Source organism: Hibiscus syriacus, unplaced genomic scaffold, assembly GCF_006381635.1.
Source record: "Hibiscus syriacus cultivar Baekdansim isolate YM2019G1 unplaced genomic scaffold, ASM638163v2 tig00110328_pilon, whole genome shotgun sequence".
Lineage (NCBI taxonomy): Eukaryota > Viridiplantae > Streptophyta > Magnoliopsida > Malvales > Malvaceae > Hibiscus > Hibiscus syriacus.
The window spans coordinates 2074314-2088510 of record NW_024062685.1 but is presented as its reverse complement, the minus strand read 5'-3'; the positions used below and the strand labels follow the sequence as shown (position 1 = coordinate 2088510).

The 14197-nt window shown below is 32.9% G+C and overlaps 1 protein-coding gene and 1 non-coding gene across 3 annotated transcripts; one reads left to right on the top strand and one right to left on the bottom strand.

Annotated features, from left to right (window-relative positions):
- The first annotated feature begins 3344 nt into the window (after nt 1–3344).
- Nucleotides 3345–6389, top strand: LOC120118710 (nifU-like protein 4, mitochondrial). 2 transcript variants are annotated; one of them, XM_039138713.1, is made up of 6 exons: nt 3345–3605; nt 3751–3914; nt 4406–4581; nt 4750–4853; nt 4968–5079; nt 6033–6104. In XM_039138713.1, exons 1-6 carry the CDS (start codon nt 3439–3441, stop codon nt 6102–6104), a joined length of 795 nt encoding a protein of 264 aa, XP_038994644.1. In that variant the 5' UTR covers nt 3345–3438. The 2 variants fall into 2 exon arrangements, with proteins under 2 accessions (XP_038994644.1, XP_038994643.1); XM_039138712.1 differs by having other exon boundaries at nt 3439–3649; nt 3753–3914; nt 6033–6389.
- A 1671-nt stretch (nt 6390–8060) lies between these two features.
- On the bottom strand, nt 8061–8134 carry TRNAI-AAU. The gene has a single exon. It is a non-coding gene; the product is annotated as a tRNA-Ile (tRNA).
- Between the last annotated feature and the right edge of the window lie 6063 nt (nt 8135–14197).

Here is a 14197-nt window from a genome sequence, read left to right as displayed (position 1 = left end):
TTTGAGTAAATTTATAAAATATATAAATTTTATATTAACTGAAAAATTAAATTACATTAACCTATTTTTTCATCAATTATTTAAATTTTGGGAATATTATGGATGGTTTTTTCCAAAAAAAAAAATAAGAGTGCTTGAGAATTATTTTGAGTTTTAGACTATTTATTATAGCGCACATGAAACTTGTCATGAGAGGTTAATGAGCTCCGTAAAATTTATTAAAAGTAGAACTTATTATATGAATTATAACAAAATTGAATGGAACTCGTTATGCCCTCATAACGAATTCTAAATTTTAATATATTTTATAAAAAAATTTATTTCTCGTAATAAGTTTTGTTTGCAGTATAACAAATAGTCTAAATCTTAAAATAATTCTCAAAATCCTATAATTTTAATTTTTTCTCTCCAACATTATTTAGCAAAGAAATCCAAGTAAAGCAGGTATGAAGTTATGTGGGGGCTTAAAGGGGTCTCGTCCTATACAAAATTTATATATTTGATAAATTTTACTTTAATAATATTTTATTTCATCTAAAAATAATTATTTAAAATTTAAAAAATATAATAATTTATTATATATTTAATTAAATAAGGGTGAACTAAAAAAGGATAATCTCATGTTCTTAAATTTTTTAGTCTAATAATAATTTAAATCATTTTAAGTTTAAATATTAGATAAACTAGACATTTTTTCCTTCTAAATTTTGATTTTAAATATCTGATAAGTTATTTCATTTTTTTAAAGACCGTACCAATATTTAATTTCGATTTCGTCCCTGCAGGTAAGCGACATGTCTTAGACTAATATGAACCAAACGCCTTCGATGATAAAAGAATTATTGTTATTCGTTAAGATTTCATATTCGAGCATCATGAAAATCAAGACTCAAAAGAGCGTTGAATATCAAATAATTAAAAATTACTTTGAACAAATGCCACTAGGTGGTTACCTCAAATTAATATATTTTTTCAAAACAAAACAAAAAAAACCGTAGACAAAAATCCCATAATAATTTAAAGGGTAAATTGTAAAAATAATCATTAATCTTTTAGGATATTTGTATTTTAGTCATTAGACTTTTAAAATTTGTAATTCGGTCATTGAATGTTTAATTCATTTTCGTTACGGTTACTCCTTTCAGCAACTAACGAATGTTAACCTGAAAGTTAGAGTCGTCTCTTTTTTCCAAAAAAAAAAGGGGGGGGCTAAAATATCTGATATTAATGTCTGCCATTGACCCCTTTCACATGCATCATCATTGTCCGATTTTTTATCATTATCGTCGCTAAATACAACACCCACCATAATTGAGAACATCACTGTTATTTCATCAGTCTCAAACACAAATAAAATTCCCTCGCCATGATTTGATTCCTCGGATTTAATCCAAATCTCATTCTATTGTAACCAGTCATAGTCGGTAGTAATAGCATTCATGGTTCAATTCCCCAAGAGGTCGGAAGCATGAGATCTTTCACGGACCTTTACGTGTCAGAAGCATACCTCTCAACTACCCCTGCTTCTACAGAAAACTTGAAAAATCTGATATATCTTCACCTTTCCTTCAATGTTTGAAAAATTGCTAGCCTTTAACTTGGAGCAAACAACTGGCTTCATTCCAAAACGGTTGAGTAAAGCTCATAGAACTGAATTTAAGTGCCAACAGATTGGGTGGAGGGAGGCTGGCAACTTATCTTTTCTTCAAGGAAGAAGACCCTCAACTTTTGATGATATGTTGAGCTTAACATCAGTTAAAGTAGCCCACTATCGACTGGGAGGTCCTCCTCCCGAGAATATGACCTTTCAAGATTCTTCCTTCGAGGCTTTCACGTAAAATGAGATTTGGATTAAACCTGAACGAGTGTTGTGAATAAGGAAACCACTACTAGGGAGTGAATCAACGTCTTAATGGTTCATCTATTGCATTGGGCCACAAGCCAATTATTTGTAACAACTACAAGTCTAGAAGCTTCTTCCTAAATACGTTGCTGCCATGCCAGCTTGCAGAGTAACAGAATACTTCATGGAGTATATAGCAAGGGAGGGTTGTACCTGGGATGGGCATGAAAGTTCGGAGTGCATTCAATTGCTTCTTTTCTCATCTTCCTCTTTGTTATTCTAGTCTTCTTCTCATCTTTTATCTATTGTAATCGTCATCTCCTTTTCATTTGGCTTCAATATATTTCGATCTTTACTTCTTCATTTTGCTATTCACGACAACGAGGAATTAAATAAACCGAGAGGCACGTGGAACAATTGTCTCTCCTGAAAATTTAAAATTACCATATATTTTAGATTTTTCTATATATTTTCTACTAAAAATCTATTTTTTCATTGAAATTTTATATGTTCGTCTCTTCTTAAAATTTTAGAAATTCACTCCCCTAACATAAAACCATGCATCTATCGGACTATTTGGCTCGGGGAATGTAAGATTCCCATGGGAATGGAATCCACATTCCCTTATTTTGTTGGCCGGGAATCTTATTCCCGGTAATGTTTTATTATTAATAGTGGATTTTTTGGGGTATATTATCGGGAATGTCATTACCTCCCTTCCCTTAGGTATTGTTGGATTACCGGTATTTTGGACTAAAATACCCTTAATTTTTTTTTTCAAAAATATCATTCTTCTGTCATTGAATAATAAAAATTTTATGAATGTTAAATTACAAATTTATCCTTAAACTATTTTAGATTTATAAAAAAAAGTTATAATTAAAAATTTATATGAAGTTGAGTGGTTAAAATAAAATTTTACCCTTTCATTAAATATTTTTATATTTTCAATTTTGTAAAAAAAATTAATTAAATTTTACGAATTTAAATTTTTTAAAGAAAATATATAAATATTTTCTAGCTTGTTAAAAAAACAAATATATAATAAGGACAATTTAGTCAAATATACATTCTAATAATCTTTTATTCCTTTAACCAAACACATTAATCTTACATTACTGCTAAACCAACCAAACACAAAATACAACATTCCCATTAATCCTATTCCCTGGTAATATTTTATTCTCACTGATAATCTTACATTCCGTGAACCAAACGCACCAGGAGTTTTGATTGTGTTTGAGACTTAAGAAAACGATGGTGAAACTCTTGAATATACTATACTACGTGTTGTATTTAGTAACGACGATGATAATAAAAAGATGTTGGATAATAAGAGCGTAGCATAATTTAGGTCGGGCGGCCGGTAAAGGTTAAAGCCTTAATGATAAAACAATAATATTTATGACTGTTTTATAACATTTGAAATGTAAATAGTGAACAAATAAACTATTTAATAGTTTAAGGACTATCCGTATAGTTTTCCCATAATGGTTTTGGATCACGACCAGATCCGTCGGACTGAAAATTCTAAAGTAGATGATTGATATTGGAAGGCGCGTTTCGTTATTTGTTAGACAAAAGCAGAAGGTTCCATGAAAGGTGTTGGAAGATTGATTCGTCGCGCTCTACCTAATCGGCAAACATGCCGATCTGTCCTCTTTTCCCCGTTAATCTCTCGCCGCCTCATCTTCTTCTCTTCCAGAACGCCGTCGTTTCTAGGAGTCGGTTACTCGAGCTCCGTCCTTTCCCCCAATTCTAGGTCATCAGCTTCTTTACTCTCCCTCAAATGGACCCATTTTACAGGTTACTGTTTGGTTTTGTTTTGTTTTTATACCGTTTGGTTTTATGGTTGATTTTTGTTTTTTCAATAATCTGATGGTTTTTCAACATTCCTTTGGGGTTGCAGGGCAAAGGAGAAACATGTTTATCCAAACTCAATCAACACCCAATCCTTCGTCTTTGATGTTTTATCCAGGGAGAGCGGTGATGGAAGTTGGGAGTACTGATTTCCCGAACGCTCGTTCTGCGATGAATTCGCCATTGGCCAAAGCCTTGTATGAAATTGACGGTAACAAGCTTTCTTATTAGCCTATCAAGTTGCTGATGAATAAAGGGGAGAGTGAGGTTTGTAGACTGCAAGAACTAATCTACTGTACCGCTATTTATGCCATTTTGTCTGTGTAGAAATGAAACTATGGTTATTAGTTATATCGAGTGATTATGGGAAGAGAGAGGGTTACCTCTCATTGTGTGACACAATTTCATACCTACTAAAGAATAAAAAAATAGAAGGAAAGAAGATGAAGAAACCTAGTCACAGTGGCTTTTGTTCAATCTGGTTTTAAATCTTACAGTGAAGCTCTAATAGGTGAAGTAATTAAGCTTCTTGAGATCCATCAGTTAAGTTTGAAATTAAATTAGAAATTAAAAGTTGGACGATTTTCTATTAGCCGTGTTTCAGATTCTGTCAAAGTGTTTTTTGCTATTACTTAGATTGAATATTCAATTATATTTTGATTGGTGATTGGATGAAGTGAATCTTGTTTTCTTGCATTGCAGGCATCACTAGAGTTTTCTTTGGATCCGATTTCATCACTGTAACAAAGTCTGATGATACTTCTTGGGATCTCCTCAAGACAGAAATTTTTGCTGCAATTATGGAGTTTTATTCCTCAGGACAGCCATTGTTTCTAGACTCGAAAACTGCAAAATCCACGGACACTGCTATACGTGAGGTACTTTTTCTAACTTCAGTTCTCCTATTTTTGGAAGGGTTTACATGTGCTTATCTTCATCTACTTGAGACATTTCCTTCTTTTTTCAGTATCTTTGTTAATCGAACCACTACCTTATAATTGCGAATATCTGCAAGTCAATCACGTAAATGCTACTGTATGATGCAGGATGACTCTGAAACGGTTGCAATGATCAAAGAATTGCTGGAGACTCGAATCCGACCAGCAGTGCAAGATGATGGTGGGGATATTGAATATTACGGATTTGATCCGTAAGCTTCCTTTTATCCTTATTTGGTTTAAATAATTTTTGGATATATAAACATACTTTGTTTATTTACCTTTTGAATTATCATTGATTGAACATTTCCTGTTTGCATTTGTAGAGACACAGGAATAGTTAAATTGAAAATGCAAGGAGCATGCAGTGGTTGCCCCAGCTCGTCTGTCACTTTGAAATCTGGCATTGAAAATATGCTAATGCATTATGTTCCGGAGGTAATAATATCCAATGACAATCCTTATACTTTATTTAGAATCTATTTGGTTTGAATATGGATGGAGAGAATAAGATAAGAAAGTGACATTTGAAAAGGAAAGTGATTGTTTTCAAATTGTTTGTGTTTAATAGGTACTGAATTAACAAATAGAAAATGATAGTATTTTTTCTGGTATTGCATGTTCATGTTACTATGATTAAAATTAATACATATATACATATATATATTTGGCTAATAATTAATAAATTTTATAGGTCAAATCACCTTGGTTGTGCCTTAGCACTGTCTACCTAGTAAACCTTTCAAGAAAATGCATATGTGAGTTCTATGTTAGTCCAACACTTCATTTTTCTAGAAGTGCCCATGTCTGACATCTGTGTTGACACTAATCCGGACATGGATGTATGTATTTAACCTTCCTAGGATCCTCCAAATATGTGGGAAAACTTGAAAAAACAATTGAACATACCCGTGTTGTAAACAGACTTGCATCAAACATCCAGAACCGAGTTCAAGTAGCAGTGCATGTTAACATAGTAACGTAAGGGAAATGTCAAATTATACCATGTCAACTCCCCCCTTTTAATCTGAATAATAATGGTTTGTGATGTCTATTCTTGTCGTGGCAGCATCTTCATTAAATAGTATCTTTTTAGTTAGCAAAAAATTGTTTTGAGGGATTCATTTGTGTCTCTGCTGTAAATTACATTTACGTTCTCAGTTTCAAGTTAAATATTGATACCCAACTATTGACTTTTTCTTTCAATTCCATTCTTGCATTTCAAAGCTCTGTTCTAGGACATTAAAGTATATGTTATTGATTTACTATATTATTCTTTTGATTTTTGAGCAAATCGTTTTCCCCAAAGATAGCCACATGTCGCTCGCTTGTTTTTTGTCGGGGAATCTAGAACTCAGCGTCATTTCTAATTGGTTAACATCTTGATACAGGTGAAGGGTGTAGAGCAAGAATTAGATGGTGAAGATGAGGAGGAGGATGCATTAGCTGGTAAGTTTGAGTAGTTGAAAGCTTAATCATCTCTTCTCACTCTGTCCTTAGGGTAAAATGATGACCTCAAAAGACTATCGACGGCCCCTTTTGTGTAGGATCGATCAGCTTGGGGGTTGGAAGGGAAACTAGGCTAATTTAAATAACTGTATACGCTTCATAAACGAGAGTATTTATAGCTGTGGGGTGATTGACTTGGCTGTCCTATGAAAAAGTCAATTATGTATTGCACATTAGCTTATGTTAGACCCACGATGTGGATGCATAAAAATTTGTTCAATGAATGATCATGAAGTTTGAGTGATGAAGGATTTGTATTTAAACTAGCTAGTCTTGTTGGTGATCCTTAACTAGTGTTTTTTAATTATATTATATCAAAGTTTATAACAATATCTAGGTAAACCATACAATTAGTCATCCAACTATTAGCATGTTTCTGTTTTAGTCCTTGAACTACGAGAATATTTAATTTCGTCACCAACATTTATTATTGTTTTGGTTTTGGCAACCCTCATTAAATTGTTAATGAAACTGAAGATGTGCCGTTAGGGTGAGTAAAACTTGATTCAATTTGAAAAAGGATTGATTTAATTTTTTATTTTATTTTGAGTCATTGGGGCTAATTCAAAATTAATATATTAATAAATTTCTATTTATATCATCCATTATATATTTTGTTAATTAAGAGTGAGAAAATTAAATATGAAAACAGAATACTATATATGAATTAATGTTTTCTCTTGAATTTGATTTAAAATTGACTCTAGTTTGAGTATGTGCTATTTAATTGAAGCAATTTCAATTATATTTTCTTTGTTACCTTAACAAAGAACTTTTATTTGATAATTTTGCAATATTTAATGTAATATGCATTGCATATGATTTTAGACACAGTGTTCTGATGGTAGTGAATTACAGAACTAAAATATATATTTTTTCCAAAAATGATTAACAAAATATTGATATGTGAAAATAATATATATATATATATATATATATATATATATAATAGTAAATGTTTTAATTTGTTCGACTATTGAATTATACAAATAAATAATTGAGAATTATGATAAAGATCAGTAATAAGTGTGTGTTTGGAAAGCTATTATCGAATAAAGTTATTTGGTGAAATTATTCAAACTATGAAAATTTAAAAATAAAAATTAAAAAAAGTATTTCTTATATTTTATATAATTTTATAGTTATTTTAATGTCTCTTACTTAGTCAATATAATCGAATAAAAGATGTCATAATAATAACCAGAATAACTATAAATTAGTTGAAATTCACTTATCCATAAAAAAAAATGAAAAAAAGTCAGATTAATTAAATCTGAAAAAGGCCAATCGATAAATTTGTAAATTGTAGGGATCGAATTACAAATTTGAATCAAATCAAATGTCAATTGACCAACAATTAAAAAAAAATTAATTTAGACCTATCAAAACTTCTTAAAACTTTCAAATTTTTTAATCTAACTTTAATACTTTTGCTAGAAAAATACTAAAAATATTTTTTCAAAGCTTCTAAACCTAATGTTTTTTATATATTAAAGCTAATGTTTTTTATATTAATGTTTTGTAATAATAAATGTAACTTCGCTTATTCAATCCGAAGTACGGTCGAATAAAAGATGTCATAATAATTTTAAGATCGTCAAACAAAATTTTAAAAAATATTAAGAGGGATAGTTGCCAATCTTTTTAATAAAATTTTATTGTGGATTAAAATTAATCAAAACAATATTCTTTTTAATCTTGAAAATAAAAAAGGAGTTTTTTTGCTTTATAATTATAGATGGAAGAAATTTTTTTAAATTAAATATGATTAGGACTAAATTGAGCGAGTGTGGCTTCTCTAAATGTGGTAACCCACAGTGACGGCGTTTGCGTTATAATGCAGTTTAGATAAGTCTCCTTAACAAATAATTAAACGGCACCGTTTCTTTAAGAAACAGCATAAAATAAAATGGCCCATGCAGGTTTCGAACCTGCGACCTTCGCGTTATTAGCACGACGCTCTAACCAACTGAGCTAATAGGCCTTTTGATTCTAAATTTAAATTATTAATATATGGTTTTTTAATACGTTTCTTGATTATTTTGCCGTCACTAGTTTCTAATATAATATGCATTGCATATGATTTTACACACTGTGTTCTCATGATAGTGAATGACAGAACTAAAATATTATTTTTGAAAAATATAAGAAATAATATTTTTTTTAAAAAATGGTTAACATAATATTACTCAAATTGTGTTGGTATTTGAAAATAGTAGTATGTATTTAACAGTAAAGGCTTTAGTTGTTCGGCCATTAAATTATACAAATAATTATTTGAGAATTATGATAAAGCTCAGTAATAAGAGTGTGTTCGCAAAGCTATCCCTGAATTCAAGTTATTTGATGAAATCATGCGAATTATGAAAATTCAAATAAAAAAATCTCAAAATTTACATCTACTAATGTGGATGTAGAAATGTGTATGAATCCACGAATATCGATAATATTCTTTAGTGCAATGGCGGGAAACTCGAGAGAATAATAGTAATACAAAAAAAAAGTCTTTAAATTGCGGCAGCAGCTGCGGCCATGGCGTTCGAGTGATTCAGTGTTTGAGGAATAAGAATAGATAAATGGGGTCGGAAGCTCCTCTCCCAAGATGGGCATCTTCTCCTTGCATTATGGGCATCGATGAAGGCGGCCGTGGCCCTGTTTTAGGTTTTCATCTCATTCTTTTTTATTTCATTCGATTTCCCCCAAATTTTACCGTCACATTTTACCCATGTTTCCTCGATCAATTTTCTTTAGTTTTTTTTATGTGTGTGTGTTTCAGGACCCATGGCGTATGGATGCCTTTACTGTGCTCGTTCCTACCGGAAACCTTTAGGCATAATACCAAAATAAGTGCCTAAACTATACTCATTTCCTAAATAGGTTCCTAAACTATTTTTTGACTCATCCTGGTGTCTAACGTTACAAACGTTACCCATTTAGGAGCCAGATCCGTCAACGGTGTTAATTTCTTCGTTAAGTGACATGTGTTGCTACCGGGTAATTTTAAAAAATCAAACAATTAAAATTATATATATATATTTTTTAAAAAACATAAATTTTAAAATAAACCCAAAATTTTGGAAACCTTCATTTCAACCCCTAAAACCACGTCGGTCGCCGCCTTTTGCTGTCGACAAAACTCCACCCGACCTCCCCTCCATGGCGACCAAAATCCCCATGAAATCATGATCGGTCGATCGACGATGAATCGATGTTTTATACCCCGCGAACCCTAGGACAACATATGAGAAGAATGATGGTAGGGACTATGTCGGTGGCAGTGATCATGGCTGGAAAGGGTGGCATCGATGAATTAAGGTTAGGATTTAGGATTTTGGGGTTGTTTTATAACATAAGAAAAGTTGGTGTTTTTTTTATAAACGCCATTGACAGCCCAGACACCTAAATAGGTAACATTTGTAAAGTTAGTAGGGATGGCAACGGGTCGGGTTCGGGCCGGGTATTAGTCCCCCCGTCCCCGTTTAAAAAACTCATACCCGTCCCCGCTTAAAAAATTGTGGGGATTTAAACGGGGATCCCCATCGGGTAATCGGGGAAAACCACGGGGAAACGGATATTCCCGTTTAGCATAAACGGTTATTTAAACGGGTATCGGGTCGAGTATCGGGCCGAGTATATATATATTTAAATTAAATTTATAAATATTATATATATATTAATTAAAATGAAATTTATTAATATTATATATATATAAAATAATTATTTTTAATATTTATCGGGTCGGGTATCGGGGCGGGTAATCGGGTAATCGGGGCGGGGATTACCAAACCCGTCCCCGTTTAGCATAAACGGTTTTTCTCCATCCCCGTCCCCGTTTAGCATAAACAATTTTTCCCCATCCCCGTTTAATTCGGTTTTCGGTTTTTCCCGTCGGGTTCAGATTTTTTTGCCATCCCTAAACGTTAGGCACCATAATGAGTCAAAAAATAGTTTATACACATATTTGAGAAAAACAGTATAGTTTAGGCACTTATTTTGGTATTAAGATTTTATTTAATTTGGTAAATGTTACCATATAACTAATCAAAAAAGAGTAAAGAGACCCAATGCCAAAATTTCCTCTTTAAGTATCTTTTTTCCTACCCAACCACTCCCCATCCTCATTTTTTTTCTTTCCTCACATAGTTTTTTTTATCATTATTTTATTGTTTTCATCTTGTCTTTTGAAGATTACATAAAGAATGATTTAGGGTTTTTGATTTCCGTTCAACTCTTCGTTATGGTTATCAAAATCTTTTTTCTTATTCAACTCTTCAATTCCTGGCTTCGTCCGTATCTGTCTGGTAATCATTTCTTTTACATATGCAATTTCTAACTCATCATTTCTTAAATTCGGGTATGCTTCTTGATTTGATTGCTTAGAAAATGGAAATGCAGTCAAATTGAACATTGTTTTCTATTGTGACTGTTTATTTTTTATGATTGTTGCACCTTCTTTGTTGTTGCAATAACTACTTTGATATCTTTTCGTTACTTCAATTTTCATTTTATTATTGTTCTTTAACATTGTTGATTTCGTTTTTGAATTGAATTTAGCTTTTCTCTTTAATTTGAAAATTTTAGGACAAACAAACTCAATGGAATCATTTCCTCAAAATTTTATTGCATAAATACCAAGTACAAAAACAGTACAATACCACCAAACACAACCTGACTACCTCCTCTGCAATGATCAACATTAAACAACATGAACAAAACAATGACAAAACCCAACTCAAGAAAACTTTATCCTAAAAACAAGCAACCAAACGCAAGCATAACACAATTGGAAAATATAACCAAAACTTCCCCAAATACAACAAACTCAATGCAACAAATTTATCCCAACCAATTAGCCTATCCCTAGCTTAGCAAATTCATCCGCTTTCAGTTAACTGCTCTCAACACATGCCTAACAATAACACCTTTATCAACCATAATTGAGGCGATATTTTTAACTATAGACAAGAACAATGGGGTGGTGGCAGCATGATTATTGATCCAATCCACAACCACAATACTATAAGATTCTAAAATAAGCTTTCGATTCGCTAACATCTCCTACTCCAAGAAAAGCTTCAACCCTCTCATAATTTCCATCAATTATGCCAGAATTGGAGAGCTATAACAAACTCTCTCTGAGAACGAACCCAACACCACACCTTTCTCATCTTTAAGCAGCCCACCGATGCCACCTTTCAACCATATTTTATCCATAACACTTTTGAAGGGATCATTTCAACCACATTTTATCCATAGCACTTCAAAACCAATTAGAGGCAGAGACCATCTAAACAAATTTAAAGGGATCCTTTCAGGACTCGAAACACGATCAACTAATGAAGGATCCCCCACTAGAGTATCAAAAGAAATCATCACTTTTGGAAATTTTGAAGTAAACCATGCTGCCACTCTATACCTCGTGAGAAAAGATACCAGGGCAAAATCTAGCTTCCCTTTGTTAAAAATGATATCATTCCTCATCTTCCAAATTGACCACAAAACGTCTCTTGGGATAAACCCCCAAATGATTGATCGAGACACAAGGTCAAACAAAACAGAAATCAATGCTGCAGGACACTCATGAATATCAAAAGAAACCTTCCAAAGCCCCAAAAAACTCACCCATAAACCCCATGACACTTTACACGAAACAAACAAATGAAAAACAATTTCTTGATCCAACCCATAGAAATAACAAGATGGATCTTTAATCCCTTGCACCCCACGTTTAATTAAATCCACTTTGACTACTATTTTCTTGTGCACCACCTGTCAGACAAAAGATTCAACCCAAGGAGGAGCCACACCAGACCACACATGTCTTAACCACAAAAAAATGTCATTTGAATTGTCAAGAAAGATTCTAAGCCAAGATTTAACTGAAAAACGATCATCACCTTCTCCTGACCACACAAGACTGTCATCAATCAAAGACAAGGGGTTAAAATTATACAATAATGAAATAAGTTCATTCCATTGTAGCATCTCCCAATCGACAAGATTTCTTCTTATAGGAATGTCCTAAAAACAACCTGAAGAATTTGATTTCCTGAAATCATCAACCTTCCCCTGCTTGTTGTTCGAAAGAGTGAACAACCTTGGAAAATGCTCTTTCAATGGAACTCCATCAAGCCAAGCGTCAAGCCAAAACAAAATTGAATCCCCATTTCCCACCTTCATTTTAAAATTACTTCGCAAACAAACTCCAAAATCATCATCTGAACAACAACTTTTAACAACCCCCTTCCATATCAAGATGCTTTGTAAGAGGTCGAATTACCCAACCCCATTGAATTCAGATCAATTTTGTTATTGTAGCTCCCTAAAATAGCTCTATTCATAAGATCCAAATTTGCTATTCCCAAACCACCCAATTCCTTCGGTTTGCAAACCGAAGCCCACTTTACCCAAAGAATACTTTTCTTGTCATTCAACCCCCCATAAGAAACCAACCATAATAGTGTTCAGCGTCTTTAACACACATGAAGGAATTCTGAATAAAGACAAAGTATATTGGCAATGAGCTTAACACATACTTGATCAAAACAACCTTTCCTGCTAAAGACAGAGTCACCATCTTCCAGTCCTCTAACTTCTTTTGAAACCTCTGAATTACAGGATCCCAAATCAATGGCGAATTCATTTTTTCTCCAACAGGAAGCCCTAAGTAATATGTGGAAACGATCCAACCAAGCAGCCCAATGAACATGCCCAATCATTAATAATATTAGCCTCCATATTGATTCCATAAATCTTTCTCTTTTTCATATTCAATTGCAGACCAACCATCAATTCAAAGACCGATAAGACCCAACTAATGTTCCTAAGTTCCCCAAAAGAAACATTACAAAAAATAATAAAGTCGTCAGCAAATTGCAAGTGTGAAAGCATTAGAGAGCTCCCCTGACCACCAATCTCAAACCCTTTAAACAGCCCAACATTCACAGCTTTAGTTAACAAAAGGTTCAACAGCTCACCTATAATATTGAAAAGTAAAGGTGACAGAGAAGACCCTCACCCTTTCGAAATCTTGAATTCTTTTGTGGAAGACCCATTAACTAAAACGGAAATGGATGCCGATGATAGACATAAATCAATTCACTAACACCATCTCATACCAAAGCTCATAAGAATCATAATTTTTAGCAAAATTCCCCAATCCACTGAATCATACGCTTTCTTGAAATCCACCTTAAAAACGACACCCTTCAACTCCAAAATTCAATGGCCTCATTCGCAATAAACAAATAGTCTATGATCTTCATTCCCGGTGTGAAAGGAAATTGAGATGGACCGATAATCCCATCCATACAAAAGTGTAATCTTCTTGATAATACTTTTGACAAAATTTTATAAAGCTCCCCACAAGGCTGATTGGTCGGTAATCATCCAAACCTTCTGGATTGATCTTCTTGGGAATAATGGTTAAAAAAAGTGATTCACCTCCTTGTCACATACCTTTCCCCTGAAGAAATCACTAAAAAGCTCAATATGTCACTTTTCAAAATCTGCCAGAAACTTTTGAAGAACCCCACGTTTAACCCATTCGGTCCGGGAGCTTTGTTACTGTCTGACGCAACAATTACCTCCCAAATTTCCTCTTCCGAAAATGGCTTCTCCAAAGATGAGCTATGATCCTCCGACAACTTTGGGAAATTCAGATCCATCTCTTCGACTTCGAGCGTTATTTTTCGATTAGAAGCATCTCTAAAGAAATCCGCCACACATTTTTTAATCAAACCCGGTTCCGAATTTTGGTGAATTTTAGAGCACTTCTCCATGTTGTAGTAGTAATTGATAATTTTCCAACCTATACTCTTGAAGGGGGATGTTGAGGGTAATTACCTCAACAAAATGAAATTTAAATAAAAAGGAAATTTTATTTCATGTTTTCTCATGTTTTAACCGAGACCTCTAATTCTTATAAAAAAAAAATTCATGTTTTCTTATGTCCTAAAACTTTTATGTTTCTGTACGATGCAATTAAGGCTCAAGGATCATATGTTTTCTGAAATTTTACATCGATTTTAATTTTATTCATCTTATA

What these genes read in the sequence shown, in the direction of transcription:
- LOC120118710 (XM_039138712.1), top strand. Translation starts at nt 3,439, where the DNA reads ATGAAAGGTGTTGGAAGATTGATTCGTCGCGCTCTACCTAATCGGCAA. An exon ending in AGCCTTGTATGAAATTGACG is followed by an intron (nt 3,915 to 4,405) that starts GTAACAAGCTTT and finishes CTTGCATTGCAG; the next exon opens with GCATCACTAGAGTTTTCTTT. An exon ending in CGGACACTGCTATACGTGAG is followed by an intron (nt 4,582 to 4,749) that starts GTACTTTTTCTA and finishes TGTATGATGCAG; the next exon opens with GATGACTCTGAAACGGTTGC.